Genomic DNA, 16,467 nt, shown 5'->3' with positions numbered 1-16,467 from the left:
GTAATTAACAAACTAATTTTTTAAATAAGCCCATTTATATATCAGACGTGAAGCATATGTATTCATAAATGTCACATTTTGATACTGAGTCTTGGATTTTGAAAACGGTTACCGTTAGATTGAAAAGGGCAGATATGCGTTATACCTCTTTTAATAGCGCCCTCTATATAATAGTCCTGGCTGTCACGATATTCCAAATTCTATCCTCGTATAATGTTAGCAAACTATCAGAGGCGTAGTCAGAGTTGAAACAATGTGGATGCATTATTATTCCCCGCCGGGTACTTAAAATTATCCAACACAAGTCTCAATGGCGCAATATGGTAGCATTTAATTGAATACAACCAAATCAGAATATAATTTGATTTTTTTTCGATGCATTTCGATTTTCAGTAATAGAATGAAACATTGACGCAGATTGATTATTTAATTTGCCATTTAAATGAATTAAAGTGATTATTTCATTGAATCAGAAGAGAATATCATAGCGTAACATAGCGGAGACATTTTGGTGAAAGCCGTACAAATCTTTATATTACATATTTCGGAATTCTCAATTACATAATCAGGGCCCGGCACCATAAAACTTTCTCAGACAGATTTTTTACTCAAGTCTATGTTAAATCATATACTTGAGTAAAAAATCTGTCTGAGAATAGTTTTATGGTGCCGGGCCCAGGTACTTGAATTAAATTCTCATAGATTCTAGGTACTTTTTAATCAGTTTTAATTCTAATGAAGCAAATATCGAGGAGTTCCTTCTAGGGGAAGGGGTTACAGTGTATGGTATAGCTGCTTGTACATATACATGGATATCTTGTTTGATATAAAAATATTTTTTATATTAAAGTCACCATGGATCGGTTATAAAGATGAAATAAATGGTCATTATTAATCCAAGTGGTCTTTATGTAAAGGTGTTACCTGTATAATGGTCTATTTGTGACAGTGGTGTAGAGATGTGTTACTGTATCTATCTTTGTGTATGTTTGTTTGTTTGTTTGATTGATTAACGTCCTATTAACAGCCAAGGTCATGTAAGGACGGTCTCCCATGTATGCGCTGTGTTGCATGTATGAAGTGCGGGCGTGTGTTTTGGGAGGCTGCGGTATATTCGTTTTGTGTTTATTTGTATAGTGGAACTCTTGCCCTTTTTATAGTGCTATATCACTGAAGCATGCCGCCGAAGACACCATGCAACACACCCCATCCGGTCACATTATACTGACAACGGGCGAACCAGTCGTCATTTGACTTAATTAGCAGTTCGATGAAAATACCGCACCATAGCCTTACGCAAAGCAGGAAGTAGATTATTTTTATTATTTCAGATAAAATCTGTATTGATACATATATCATCTACGTCCTGGGATACATGTAGGTAAATTTATCAACCTCATTTCTCTTATTTACCGAAACATGTTTATCAACAGGCATTTATTTGAATTAAAAGTTCAAATTTTAATTTATATAGAAATGTGTGCCTGGTAATAAATTTTTGTATACGTATCTCTGCTGTTGTCAGCCATCTTTACCGACACCAGGCAAGCGACCAATCAGAACAACAATCGAAGGCAGTGTGATTCCGCCGTGGTGTAAAGCCTAGCGATTCAAAACATGTGCCTGGTTTTTAGTCATGTTATAGGTGCGAGAATATTCAATATGAAGCAAACAATTTGGCGGCTTATATGACACTGGATTGTTTACCCATAGCTAAAACAAACTATCGAATGAACTGTGATCAACTCTTAATGTAAAACTACCGCTTACCTTTTTCTATTACCTTTTTATATTGTTTTCGTTTTATTATTTCCAAACAAATATGCCAAATGGCCACTTACCGATTTTAGCGATAACCTAAAATTAAAACTAAGAAAAATATATAAAAAAGAACTTTGCTTAAAAAAAGATAAAATGAATTCTTTACGAACGGACCATGGGCAAATGGTTAGTAATACGGACAGCATTTCATTACATGTTACTCAAACTTGGACAGGTAAACGCCCAGAACAAACATTAAATTATGTTAAATTCTATGGTCTGTACATTTAGGACTTCAGTGTCATGAGGGGTCGTGTACTTCCACGTGTCCAGAATTAACAAATAGAACGAAACACATGTTGGTGCTACACATCTCCCCGATCTATGCTGAATACCACGGTCAAAAACCTCACGGTACAAATTAATAAACAAGGGGGACACCGAAAGGGCGCGCTGACTTATCAACAACAGGTATAAATCCAATTGTCTAAATTCCCAGCTGACATCTGTCACTGGAAGGTAAAGTGATTGAAGGGTGACGAGTCAGGCCCTATGGGATATTTCATACAGCTATTTTGTCGTGTGGCGTAATTGAAACTTTAAACAGTCTATTATCACTCCATGAGAGACGCTATCTCAGAATTAAATTAGATATATTTTCCACGTATTTTAGACCCTTGTTTTTGTTTGTTTGATTAATTAACGTCCTGTTAACAGGGTCATGTAAGGACAGCCTCCCCTGTATGCGGTGTGTAGCGTGTAGAAAGTCCGCCGTGCGTGTTTTAGGAGACTGCGGTATATTCAAGCAAAGAAGTTTGACGTTCTGTCAATAATATATACTAAACTATATATATTAACAGAACGTCAAACTCCTGTGATTCAAGTTATATCTTCTTGGACCTATGTTAATCCCTATTGGAACACATCCTCAAGACCCTTTTATATTAAGACGTTGGAAAGACGTCTTAATCAAATGTCTGAATAAAAACGTTCAATTCCAACATTGAGTAGAACTATGTAGGTTAAGAGCACACAAGTTGATTCCAGTGGTTGGACTACTTATTCAAAACCCTACATTTCAATCTGATTAAAATACATATCTTTATAATCACTCAGTACAATGGACTTTATCAAAGATCTACATGTATATTATATAGCAGAACATTTTACCTAGAAAAGCCTTACATCATACCAAACTATAATATTGAACCAGATGTTGACATGTAATTATTACAATTTACGGTATTAAAAAAAATAATATACGAATTAAAATATCTTCAAAAGCAAATATTCCATTACCATTTTAAAAAGTCAAAATGGGCGTGTAGAAGCATGACGATGAGAAGTGTTTAGTTTCCTAGGTTTCTCATAATCTGCCAACTTGTCACGTTTTATACATACATTGTTAGAAAATGTGCACGTTTTATATCTAAAGTGCCCGTCAGGTAAGGCGATATGAATCGTAAAAGGCGTATGAATCGTAAAAGGCGACTAAAGGGATATTGTCTTTTCCTTTTTTCCCTTGACACCGCTACACTTTTGTCCTTCTGTTGAGTGCTCGCCCCTGTGAGTTAGGCTCTGGGTTCTGTCCCCTGGATACATCAAAGTCTATAAAAGTGGTAGTTTCTTCTGCGTAGCGCTCAGCATTAAAGATGTATTTCTTGTAATTTTGTCGGAATTCCGAATCGTATCACGTGACTGACGTCCGCACGTCCTGCACGTGGTGATCCAGTTAACTCGCGTAAGCGCACATTTACGTTTTCCTTCTGGCTAATATGAGCAAATCGTGCTGGTATATGTCCACAGAGCGAGTATTTGAAACATCTAATTCATACACAGCATAGTGTCAGTATAATATGACCGGGTGGTGTGTGTTCCTTGGTATCTTCGGCGGCATGCATAAGTGATATAGCACTATAAAAAGGGCAAGAGTTCCAGGACGACACAACACGAATAAACCGCAGTTTCCCAAACATGCACCACGCACTTCCGTATGATACACGCAACACACCACATACATGCATGGGAGACCGTCCTTACAGACCCTGACTGTTTATAGGACCTAAATTTAATCAAACAAATAAAAGCTTGTGACTGCCACAACTATTGTCTGCTCATTTCATTAAAGTACCAAGTTTTTCACTATACGATGCAGTGGATACGCCATTGGATAATTATTTTCTAAAATGCTATAAAACTCAAGTATTTTTTACATTAAGCAATTATTTGATTTTACTTGAACATTTCCATTGGCTAAAATTTCCATCGGCTAAAAAAATAATTTATCAGTCAATATAAGAAAAAATGACGTCGCATTTATAATGACGCTTGATATAATGGTGTAATGATTTCATAGAGAAGAAAAAAAAATCCCAAAATGGAATTTGGAAGAAATTATCGATAGTATGTATGTAGAAAAATAAGGATTTATTTGAATCGTTTATTTGCGTTATTGAGATATAATACAAAAATCTCAACATAAGCAGCGAAGCATAAAATCTATTCAACTAAAACTTAACTATAAAGGTATAGTTATGATGAAAGAGACCCAGCACAAAAAATGTATTTTCTTCGTCACATCTTCCAGTGAGTGATGTCTTAAGTGATAAAGGCAACTGTAAGTCACCGAAAGCCTCACTGTAATTGTCTCTCGTCCTAGTAGAGGAAGTAAAGCTGCCGAAAATGGAGACGATTTTCAAACTTTTTGTATCGACCGTCTGTTTGTGGTCAGTGACTGGTTTTCCAAGGAAACTATCTGATTCTGAAACAAATGGACTTCAACAGAAGCATTATGAGTCGAAACCGATGGTCTTTTCATCGGACAGTATCAGGAATGTTGAATCACGATTCCGACAGTTCCAGGAGGAATCTGACTGGACCAATCAATTAGTGGAAAAACCTGATAAATGGAATACAAGGCAAAAAAGGGCAGTTCGCAGAAACTCAGTTCCGAAAGGCGAGGAAATCCCAAATCAAAGCCAATTGAATTCCCGACGACACGGGACAGCTAACAGAAAGGGAACTCAACGACGAAACCACCCAAAGAAAATCAGATCAAATACATTACCGGAACACGAAAAGGACTTCAAACAACCCCTCCGGCAAATCCTTATCCTTGGCACAAAACAAGCTGATAAAAAATCAACAAAGGTAAATAGTATTATACAAATATAATCTCAGGGAAAATGATGCTTAAGTGTTTTATTGATATATAAGGGATGGTAATAAGACTGTTGACATTCAAAAATACGTTTGTATGTACATTTAATTCTTTTAATTGATGGTCCCTGACTCCCTGTCCGTTTCATTGTGCGTGCCGTAACTAAATTGAAAAGGAAGAATGCTATTGATAACAGCTGTAACCCCATCAGTAGGTATTATCAATTTATCGTCCAGTATTGGCTGGTATCTATCATACTGAATTGGTCGGTTGTTCAATATATATCAGAGCTGTACTAACTTGTCACGGAATGTCCTGAAGACGATACCTCCCAGCTTCATCCACATTATTCTAGACTTGTGTCATGATAAGAAAACAGTTGGTGAGTACACAAGCTAACCAAACCACTTAAGATGTTTTGTAACAATTGGTGGTACCGTTGTAACCCGTTTGTGCGTTCGGAATGGTGGTATTCAATTGCTGCCAAAGTCATGCTATGACAATACGTCAAAAATGCACAAACCATTTGTAGTCCTTATTCAAACATCTTGTAACAAGTTTAACAGTTCCCCGACACATTTAATGAATGGTCCTCATTTCCGGTATCGCCTCTACATATCTGATTTATAAATTGTTATATATTTATAGCTGTTCGAACTTACAATAACACATTCAGATACATGGGGTTTGTTCATTGTTATTAGTGGGTGAGAGACAGGTGCTATCGTTGGATAGCAATTGTTATAAATGCATGATGGAATTTAAGTTCAAATCATAACTAGATGGTTCTGTGCCCCGTGTATATCTGGACAGAACATGACTTTTGTTAATCAGGAGAATATAGATAAGAGAAATTTAGTAACCCGACTAGCAAAGGGTTCGTTTGATTTGTAAGCTTGCAAACAAACAAAGGAATACCATACATCTTGCAACAATTTTGGCTTAATGCATGCAGTCGTATGAGTGCTAGGCACACTATTTTAACTTACTCCATTACTTATGTGCCATGATACCTTGTAATATCGACAGAAAAATCCAAGAATCAACTGATTTAAGATATTATAATAATAGTATTAATAAAAAAGTGAAATTTCTAAGATTTTGTGCTGAAAATCTATAGAATAGCACACAAGAGAATTATCAAAACGCAAAGCTCGTCAACATCAAGTTATGTAAACAAACAAAGCCATCGAATTAAATACAACTGTGTTGGAAAAAGGTGGATGAATAAACATCATCAAGTCGTAACTTTGCAATATAACCGTAACAACCAGTGCAAGTCAGTTATGATTCAAGCATTGTAAATGGGTTCTTTGATATAACACGATGATGTATTGCTTACATCAGGATATTAAGATTTTTTTCAATTAAGGTAAATTAACAGTTATACGAGGCAATTGAACAAGAGTTTTCATCGTTCTGAATGACCATCAACGTATACAGAGTAGCAACCAATTATTTCCTTTTCATAAATTCGATCTGATTTCAATTGTCATTCATGTGACAAAATAATTGCAGAAAAGATAGAGAATAAAGGCTGTTCCACTTTCACAAGGAGACAAAACACTAATATACCACACACTCAAAACACGAATATACCAGACTTTCAGAACACGAATACATCACAGACTCCCAAAACACGAATACATCACAGACTCTCAAAACACGAATATACCACAGACTCTCAACACACTAATATAACACAGACTCTCAAAACACTAATATACCACAGACTCTCAAAACACTAATATACCACAGACTCTCAAAACACTGATATAACACAGACTCTCAAAACACTAATATACCACAGACTCTCAAAACACGAATATACCACAGACTCTCAAACACGAATATACCACGACTCTCAAAACACTAATATAACACAGACTCTCAAAACACTGATATAACACAGACTCTCAAAACACGAATATACCAGACTTTCAGAACACGAATACATCACAGACTCTCAGAACACGAATACACCACAGACTCTCAAAACACGAATATACCACAGACTCTCAAAACACGAATATAACACAGACTCTCAAAAAACTGATATAACACAGACTCTCAAAACACTAATATAACACAGACTCTCAAAACACTGATATACCACAGACTCTCAAAACACGAATATACCACAGACTCTCAAAACACTAATATACCACAGACTCTCAAAACACTAATATAACACAGACTCTCAAAACACTGATATAACACAGACTCTCAAAACACTAATTATCTATTATGGCCTGGGCACTATTACCTCATAGTATTGTCGAGGGATGAAGTATCCCATTTAAAGTCATTTGCCCGAACGTACATTCTACTTGCCCCATAAACGACGGCTAAGGAACGTCCTAACAGGGCGAACGCTCACCTCAAGGACAAACGTGCTTTGAATTTTCAAATTAAAAAAAACGAAAGAAAAAAATCACAATGATTGTCTCCGTAACCTTGTGCATTATGACACTATCATATTTAGTAGAGATTTTGACAACTTTGATATTGAATCTCTTTGTTATAAACATATGACGTATCTTTAGAGAACAGAATAAAACTAGTATTTTAAATTGTAGCTATTGTTTTCATAATCAAAGTGGACATAAAGTAAATCTAAAATATTTTGGGATTCTACGCTGTATAAGCCATACTCACTGCACTAGTAAAGTAATGTAATCTCTATCAAAATTCTAAAATGTTGACACTTCCTATATGTCATCATGTATCTAAACAAACCAGGTACACAGCTGTACGCTACAATGTAAATTAATGCTTGCCATTATGTTGTCACTTTAGCCTTTGGTATAATTTGTCTTTGTGAGCTAATCACTACGGATTGCGGTTTACTTGTCTATTTGTATTTGTCTGAGAGGTTTATCAGAAATGCAAATTCATTTTAATTAATTACTAAAAGTAATTAAATTTACATTAACGTTTATATACATGTAACGTTTGATTTGACAAACACAGATAGTACGGGTAATTAAATCGTCATTAATGCCAACAATGGACTTCCCAACATCCCAACATACATTATGTATGTATCATTCCTTCTCAAGAAGCAGATATACAGAGCAGTTGCATGTGAATGCAGTCAATATCTCTAAACCAAATTAATAATTAAATATACCGCACTGTACCATTTGAAGTAAAATTAGAGGTAATATGAGGTATGTTTTGTTTTGCGAAATGAAGACTTGTTTACCACCTAGGTATAATCTTTGATTACACAGACATATTTGAGGACAACTTGCTATATTCCCTAGCGCCATGGTGAATCACCACAGGTATTGTCTGCTCTGCTTAAGGATGTATTCTTCTGAGGTTTCAGTCCCGTTGAAATCTCGTTTCGACAAAGATCAAAGAAGTTATGATATTTTCAAATACAATTTATCAATATCTTTAGCAAGTTGCCAGTTGCAAATTTTGTCAAAAAATTACAGTTCAAACTTTAGCAGATTTTAAGGGATTTTAAAAAATGACCCATTTCGCGGCCATTTTGAAATTGTGTCTTTTTTCGCTTTGAATAGAGCCAAAGTTTTATCATTTTTTACTGAAATTGTTTTTACTAAAATCATCACTGCACCGGCATTTTTAACTGTATTGAGCTAATTTTTGCTGTAAATCTTTACTTGGTTCGTGGTAATGAAAATATTGAGCATGAAAGTTGTATTGCTGTTAATTTCACTGTAACGATATGTAACTTAAACATTTGATATTCAAACATTGACATGTAACTTGATGATTTAGCTCCCCAAAAGCATATGTCGGCCTATAAGAGAGCCGAAATCTAGGAATCATATATTCCTGGTTTTGAATAAAGCGCCTTCAATCACCGCCATGTTCAGTGACTTCGGGTTTTGTCGGATTCCTAATCGTATCACGTGACTGACGTTCGACACGACCTGCACGTGGTGAGCCAGGTAACTAGCGTAAGCACACATGTGTTTGTTTACGTTTTCCTTCTGGCCTATATGAGCAAATCATGCTGGTATGAGTATTTGAAACATCCAATTTACACATTACCGTAAAATGTTGTGTGTATCAAATATTGTAATGTGCGAGCATTATTTTCTTTGTAGATAGAGTCTGATGAGGTCAACCACATGTTTTGTTTATGAAAAATTGTTGATATTTTCTCTTGGTTTCACAACTCTCGTTTTACTTCGAGATTGTCGCAACGATGTTCGGAAGAGTTCGGAATGATTCGGCATCTTTCGAGCCTATTTTTTTACTTTTATAATTAAAGATATTTTTTTACTTTTATAATTAAAGATACTTCCAGTGCTGCAACTTTATAAAAAGTGGTAAAATTAGAAAGTTTAAACCTCAGGCAGACGGAGAAAAATATGTATAACACTTCAACAGTTTTCACTATGACCAAAAGAGCGAAAGTTATAGACCATACAACTTTAATGTGTGAAATGATTCACTTTTTCATTTTTACATTTAATGGTAATTTGAACACTTTTATTTTTTACTCTAAAATACTGAAAAATAACAAATATTCAAGTGGGGCAAAAAAGTAAGCACACGGACCTCCCATTTTTCTGCCTGATTTTGAAAGAACAACCCTTTCCCTATTGATATGCAAAATATAAACAAAAGTTTAATATCAGAACTTTTTTCTATAAAGGGTTAGATTTGGCAAAAATGGCTGAAAATGGTGCATTTTGTAGCTCAAAATTAAGGGGTAGGGATAGCATATGTTATTCTGAGAAAAAATATATGTCTTATTAATCAAAACTGGTATATTTTAAAAGAAGACTACTGGAAAATAAATTCTACAAACATTAATACATATCAAACACGTCATTAGGAAGTTATGACTTTAATCTCTTGTGTTTATGGTCAAAACGGCAAAATTCCCATAAAATCCAATATTTTGTCAACTTGGCAACTTTGAGTGACAGTAGCTCAAAAACGAGCACACGGACATGTTTTCTTTCATTTTCTTTCATGGTATGAACTCCTCTTTCCAAAAATCTATATAAGAAAAAAAGTTTAATACAAGAAAATTTTGACTACTCAGAGGAGTACATCCTTAAGGCGGCTAAATATTTCTCTTTTTCCAGAATTGTTATTTTCTTGATCTTTCACTTGATTCCGTCTCCTTTTTAACCTTTAGTTGGACGCTCGTTCCTTTTAAGGAAGGTTCTGGATTCTGGTTTAGAATTGTACCATCTGCCCCTATTGCATTATCGTAAAAGGCGACTAAATTTGGGATCTTATTTTTCCCCTTCTTCCTAACGTCTCCCTTGACACCGTCTCACTTTTGGCCTTCTGTTGAGCACTCGCCCCTGTGAGGAGGATCTGGGTTCTGTCCCCTGGCAAAGACACCAAAGTATATAAAATTGATAGTTTCTGCTCCTACAAAGCGCCTATCATTAAAGTTATATTTCATGCTAATTTCACTGTAACGATATTTCGCTTAAACATTTGATATTTGAACATGGACATGTAACTTGATGGTTAAGCTCCCCAAAAGCATATGTCGGCCCATAATCCTGGTTTTGAATTAAGCCCCTTCAATCACCGCCATGTTCAGTGACTTCGAGTTTTGTCGGATTCCGAATCGTATCAGGTGACTGACGTCGACTCGACCTGCACGTGGTGAGCTGTATAACTAGCATTTGTCATACCACAGTCTCTCAAAACACGCATCTTGCACAACATACACGCAACATAACGCATACATTGGAGGCCGTCCTTACATGACCATAGCTGTTAATAGGATGTTAATTTATCCAACAAACAAACAAATCATTAATGGGTGTACATCACAATAAATTTAGATTGCATAAGCATCATAAAGTTGAATGAGGATACCAGCATTTACTCGATGGTAATATCACTCTGTGTCTTAATAATATTACTTAAATTGTTTTAAAGTTATTTGATATGAAGAATTTAATTAACATAAACATTCCAAATAGAATACCAGGGGCGTAGGAAGCGTAGGACCCCTGTTCCCCATGTCTTAATGCCCCTCCCCCCATTTACGCCGAGTGAAATGTTCTAAAAATGCATATTTGAAAGAAAAAAGGGTCCTTCTGCACATTTTTGTAGTTCATTTTAGAAATAACGCTGCACGGCGCGTTCAAGCACGTAATGTTGGAACCTTTAATAATGAAAATTCAATGCACACTAACTAGACTAAAAATGTCCATCAAGGGATTTTACTATTTCAAAAGAATGCTTCTTAAAATAATAATTTGTTTATTTGTCTTAGCAAGACAATCAATTCATTATTATTTTGAGTTACACAACAATGTGCCGATGGTGTGAATCTGGTATGTTCAGATAGAGCTGGGTTGCATAATGGTATGACGACACTCACAATTATCATTTCTAAATGCAGATAACTTTAAATCGGAAAATTACCGTGTTAAGAACGCTTTAAATTCATCAAAAGACATTGTAAAACTCATCTGAGCCATTCCAAATCGTAATATTTTTTTCTCGGGTTAGACCCCCCGACCCGCCAAACAACAAATTCAACAAAATGCATCGTAAAACTCATCTCTGCTATCTAAATCGTAAACTTTTTTTCCGGGGCTCGAGACCCCCGGACCCCCAATCACCAACATCTCGCGCCTTCGGCCCTCGCAAATTCAACAAACACCAAAATATCACGACTTCGGCGCTCGCAAAATCATCAAAATACATCGTAAAACTCATCTCGGTCATTTTAAACCGTAATATTTTTCCAGGAGATATCCCGGACCCCCCAAACTTGCTAGCTTGCGTATTCATTAATTTCCTTTTAGCGAAGCCATGCACTGTCTATACGAATATGTACTGATTTATGAAAAAAAAGTATAATATCAAGTATCTCCTGAGGGTGCGGGGCGCGCGAGGGGGGGGGGGGGGGGGGGGTGTTACGAAATATTAACTTTGCCCCCCCCCCATTACGTTTCATCTTCCTACGCCACTGAATACTTCCTAAATTTTGAATATATCTCTTATGCAGAATCGAATTTTGATGTAATTCAATACACATGTATAATTCAATTATTCAATTTCAATAAGATTAAATGTATTTCAACAATGTGAATATATAGCACCATCAATGAGTGCAAACAATTAAATAAGCACTGTCAATAAGTATAAACTAATTAAATAAGCACTGTCAATAACTACAGTATATTCATTAAGCACTGTCAATACATGAAATCAATATCAATAAACAAGCAAAGTTCAATAAGTGCAACACGTTGTAATGAGCACTGTCAATAAGTACACATGATTTCAATAACAACAAACAATGAAATGACAATAAATACGTTCAAGAGTGCAGAATATATGCGTTTGTCGAGGATCCGCCACTTTTGCCTCGTATGAGGATTGCAACATACCATGCACTTATCCATTTCAATCAATGCCTCTGATAACAATTTACATACGAAATTATAAACAAAGTCCCTGACAGCAAGAGTTCAGATATCAGCATCAGTCAATGTCAAGTCTTCACACAATTCAACTGAAATGGAAATTTAAAAACAAAGGGCAGCAGAGCAATAACTACAATCCATAAATAAGGAAGGGTTGATGGGAAGGTTGAATAAAAGTTTTTTTTCCCTGATTGATCTGTAAGCCGCAACGAAGAAGGAAGTCTTCACTGCGCATGCTTACTACCGGAATTTGTGTTATACTAAATACTGCTGGAATCTGAAGGAATGTCAAAAACATGCTGTAACACTGAACTTCACCAGATCCCCAACTACTATGACCTTTAATAAACTGATTCATGTGTTACCCAATAAATATTTTCAGTGGACTTTGAAATATGTCAATATTTTGAAGTCCGAAATCTTACTTATTATGTCTAACATCTACTCACCGCAATACATTGCACCCACAGGAGGCCGTCCTTAAATGAGCTGTCGGTTGAGTGGACGTTGATATAATGCTTCACACCAAACTGTTACGTATATGTCGTATAGGTTTGATCTAGAATTACATGAAAGTATACATATATGAAATTTGAGCACACTAATCACATTGATCATTTGCAAGATGTTCTAGTAGTTAGTGTAAAATATCGAAACTTCAGAGACGGGTCAACAAAATAAAATATGTAGGCAGTTTTAGTGCAATAGTTTACGTAACAGGATGTAACCTAACAGCAGTTATGACTTGACAGGAATAATATGTATATTTACACCAAATGTTTGGGTTTATGAGACGTCTTAATCATCGACTAGTTATTGTTTATTTTACCATTCACTGGAATCGAGGTATTCTGGGCCATCCTTGCCCGTTGTCAGTACAATGTGACTGGGTCGAGTGTGTTGCTTATTGTCAGTATAATGTGATCGGTGGGGTGTGTTGCTAGGTGTCTTTGGCAGCATGCTACAGCACTATGAATAGGGCAAGAGTTCCACTATACAAGAAGACACAACACTGATATACCGCATTCTCCCAAAACACGCACCACACACTTCATAGACGCTTCACACTGCATACATGGGAGGCCGTCCTGACCATGGCTGTTAATTGGACGTAAATTTAATGACTACCACAACTATTATCTGCTAATTTCACAAGAGTGCTAAGCTTTCACTAAAAGATACAGTGGTTACGCAAAAAAATGTATAATAAACCAAACCAAATCTGATCTGACTATTGTAGTAGCATATTAAATCTTTCCTGGATATGTTGTGTTGTTCCACCATATAGTATGAGGTCGCAGTATTCCTTATTTACAGTCTTCAATAGCGATCGGACATGATTTATCTGTCGTATTTGTTTGTTTGATTATTTTAACGTCTTATTAACAGCCAAGGTCAATCAGTCGTATAGAATCACTTCTAAATTATGGACTGTGTAATGAGTTTGGAGTTTTCTAACATGAACACAGTGTACTGCTTTTATGATGTACCTACCACGTACTGCCTTTGTGAGGTACCTACCATGTACTGCCTTTGTGAGGTACCTACCATGTACTGCCTTTGTGATGTAGAGTCCGCAGAACCAAATGATTTCGCTATATACGATATATTAACGTTTGCCACTGTCCAGGTTAAATGGAGTTTTCAAGTCTGGTCACCTGTCACTAATTTTAAAGAATGGCATCTCGCATACCTGTGAATCAAAAGAAATTCAGATCTACCATCTTGCTAAACTTTTATGTGGGGGTTGCCATCTTATGTTGAATTCCGCACCAAAAATTGACCAAAATATTCATGAAATTCTAATATTGATTATCTCCGCCTGTCAGACACACACTTGACAGAATTTTAGAATTTCTTTATATATTTTACATCTACAGGTATTGCCCAACCCACACATTAAACATTTGAAATTGATGCGCCCTGAATACCCAATCAGCAGGCCCCCTAACATTCACCTCTTTATGAAATCTTGTGCCCAAAAGGGGATTTCCGGAAATCTATTTTTGGTTTGATTCTGCGATCCCTGTACCTACCATGTACTGCCTTTGTGAGGTACCTACCATGTACTGCCTTTGTGAGGTACCTACCATGTACTGCCTTTGTGAGGTACTCACCAAAGCTAGGTGCTTCTTTTTCAAAAGGAAAGCGATATTTGAGCGATTTCCTTTGGTTGGTGTCTTCAGATGCTCAACAGATCATAGGAATGTTTAAATATTGACATATATTTGTTTTTGCTGCATGATCCGGTGAACTTATGCTATAGTGTATGAGTCCGTCCGTCAACATTTCCTTTAAATAGCAGTTAGTCGTAGAAGGCCCAAATAGGGTACTTTAATGTATATCTTTAAAAATCCATGAGAAATTAACAGCTGAACCTGTATTAAGAACATCAGTTGGCATTACAAACCAGGTGAGCGATAATGCTCTCTCGGCGTCTTGTTCGAATGGTGTATTAACTTTTTCCATTCAGTTCCCATGTCAGCATTATAGTTTATTATTACGCAGACAAAACTTGTTTGTATCACACACTAAACGTGATGAATTGTGTACCTCGTCTATAATTTGATCGTGATTGTGAAGCTATAAAAAGAAATATCTTCTGCACATTGGGGATGGTATTACCTGAATTGTACATTGTTTCACATAGCAATAAGCTACTAAGTTCAATTGCACGTAAGAAGTAATTTATAGGCATGGAAAATATCACTAGCGTAAAAAGGTGATACTAGTTAACTGGAACATGATCCAATACTAGACAAATAAAACTGTTTAATTAAGATATAATATATCTTAATTCTTATTATAGGAATCGTTTATCTAAATTTAAAAAAATAGATGAAGAATTAATCTACACATTTGATTTGTTTATCGTTCTCTTTTTAATAATTAATATTAAATATTTTTTAAGGAAATGTCTGAAAGTGATTTGACATCAGATAAAATTTTAATTACATTGGAAACATGTTTACTTGTAATTTGAAAAAAAAAAGTCATTATTATCATCTGTCCTATCTTTCCATCATGTAGAAAAAGAGTATCGGACCAAGTGGAAGCAGACGAAGAACACCGAAACGAAAAGGCAGCTTTTCCATCGTTCCCGCCAAGCCAAAACCAAAACCCAGACGGTTTCCAATAAGGCGAGGGTGGAGGTCAAGGTTAAGGTCACGCGCAAGGGCAAGGGCAATGGGAAAATCAAGGGCGAGGTCAAGTTCACAAACACCTAAACCAAAGAGGATAATCAGAAAAACTGTAAGAAGAGGATTCGTAGTGTTGGACTAGAACGTAGTAAAAGGACATCATAAATTACTACTTGACTTTAACTTTGATATATCTTTATACTGGTCAATTATCCATCAACCTATTGAAATATTTAGATTTTAGAGTACTGACAAGTTAACTATAAATGATATTAACAGATTGAGTTACATTCACAAACATTCTTAGTTTACGCCTTATCTTGTAATCCGATAAAGTTATGTTTTTCAAAGAGATAGAAATTCAACGTTTTACTCAGAAATGTAACATTAAGTGGACTTCGACCGTTGGCAGATAAATGTGTCTTGACAACGTGAATCAAATAAAACATTATTAAATATGTAAGTGACATATAACACACTAATATATATGTATATTTATATCGTTTTAAGTGTTGCTAATCTATTGACATTGTAAAATTTGAATATTATCTCCCGCATAGAACATCTGTTGTAGAAGACATATGTGTAGAAATATTAAATTGTTATCACTTTAAAAATATGAATGGTTAAGTAATTGTTCCTGTTAGATATTAGTATATAAGAAGGTACACGTTGAGACTACAGTTACCACCGTCCTCTACATAACGAGATCAGCCCTTGTCTAGTGAACTGGGTAAGTTTTCATTTGAATTTATGTTTTCTCGTAGCTCAACTATATGTATATGATATTTCTAGCTTTGAATGGAACTATCAAATTCTATCGTTGACTATAAGTAGATTGAGACTCCGTTCAATTTTTTTGTTTGTTTGTTTGATTAATTAACGTCCTATTAACAGCTATGGTCATGTAAGGACGGCCTCCCGTGTATGTGGTGTGTTGTGTGTATGTTGTGCGAGGTGGGTGTCCTGGGAGACTGCGGTATATTGATGTTGTGTCTTCTTGTATAGT

General features: G+C 35.7%; 1 protein-coding gene across 1 annotated transcript; it reads left to right on the top strand.

The window, feature by feature from the left end:
- Nucleotides 1-4,412: 4,412 nt before the first annotated feature.
- On the top strand, nucleotides 4,413-16,077 carry LOC138317006 (uncharacterized). The gene is made up of 2 exons (XM_069258640.1): nucleotides 4,413-4,911; nucleotides 15,349-16,077. The coding sequence occupies exons 1-2, from the start codon at nucleotides 4,444-4,446 to the stop codon at nucleotides 15,598-15,600; spliced, it is 720 nt and encodes a 239-aa protein (XP_069114741.1). The 5' UTR covers nucleotides 4,413-4,443; the 3' UTR covers nucleotides 15,601-16,077.
- The last annotated feature ends 390 nt before the right edge of the window (nucleotides 16,078-16,467 follow it).

This window comes from Argopecten irradians, chromosome 2 (assembly GCF_041381155.1).
Source record: "Argopecten irradians isolate NY chromosome 2, Ai_NY, whole genome shotgun sequence".
NCBI lineage: Eukaryota > Metazoa > Mollusca > Bivalvia > Pectinida > Pectinidae > Argopecten > Argopecten irradians.
Note: the sequence above shows the minus strand (reverse complement) of the source record. Positions and strands in the feature narration are given on the sequence as shown.

Coding starts and splice junctions, on each gene's coding strand:
- LOC138317006 (XM_069258640.1), top strand. CDS start 4,444: ATGGAGACGATTTTCAAACTTTTTGTATCGACCGTCTGTTTGTGGTCA. Junction 4,912..15,348: donor CTGATAAAAAATCAACAAAG/GTAAATAGTATT, acceptor TCCATCATGTAG/AAAAAGAGTATCGGACCAAG.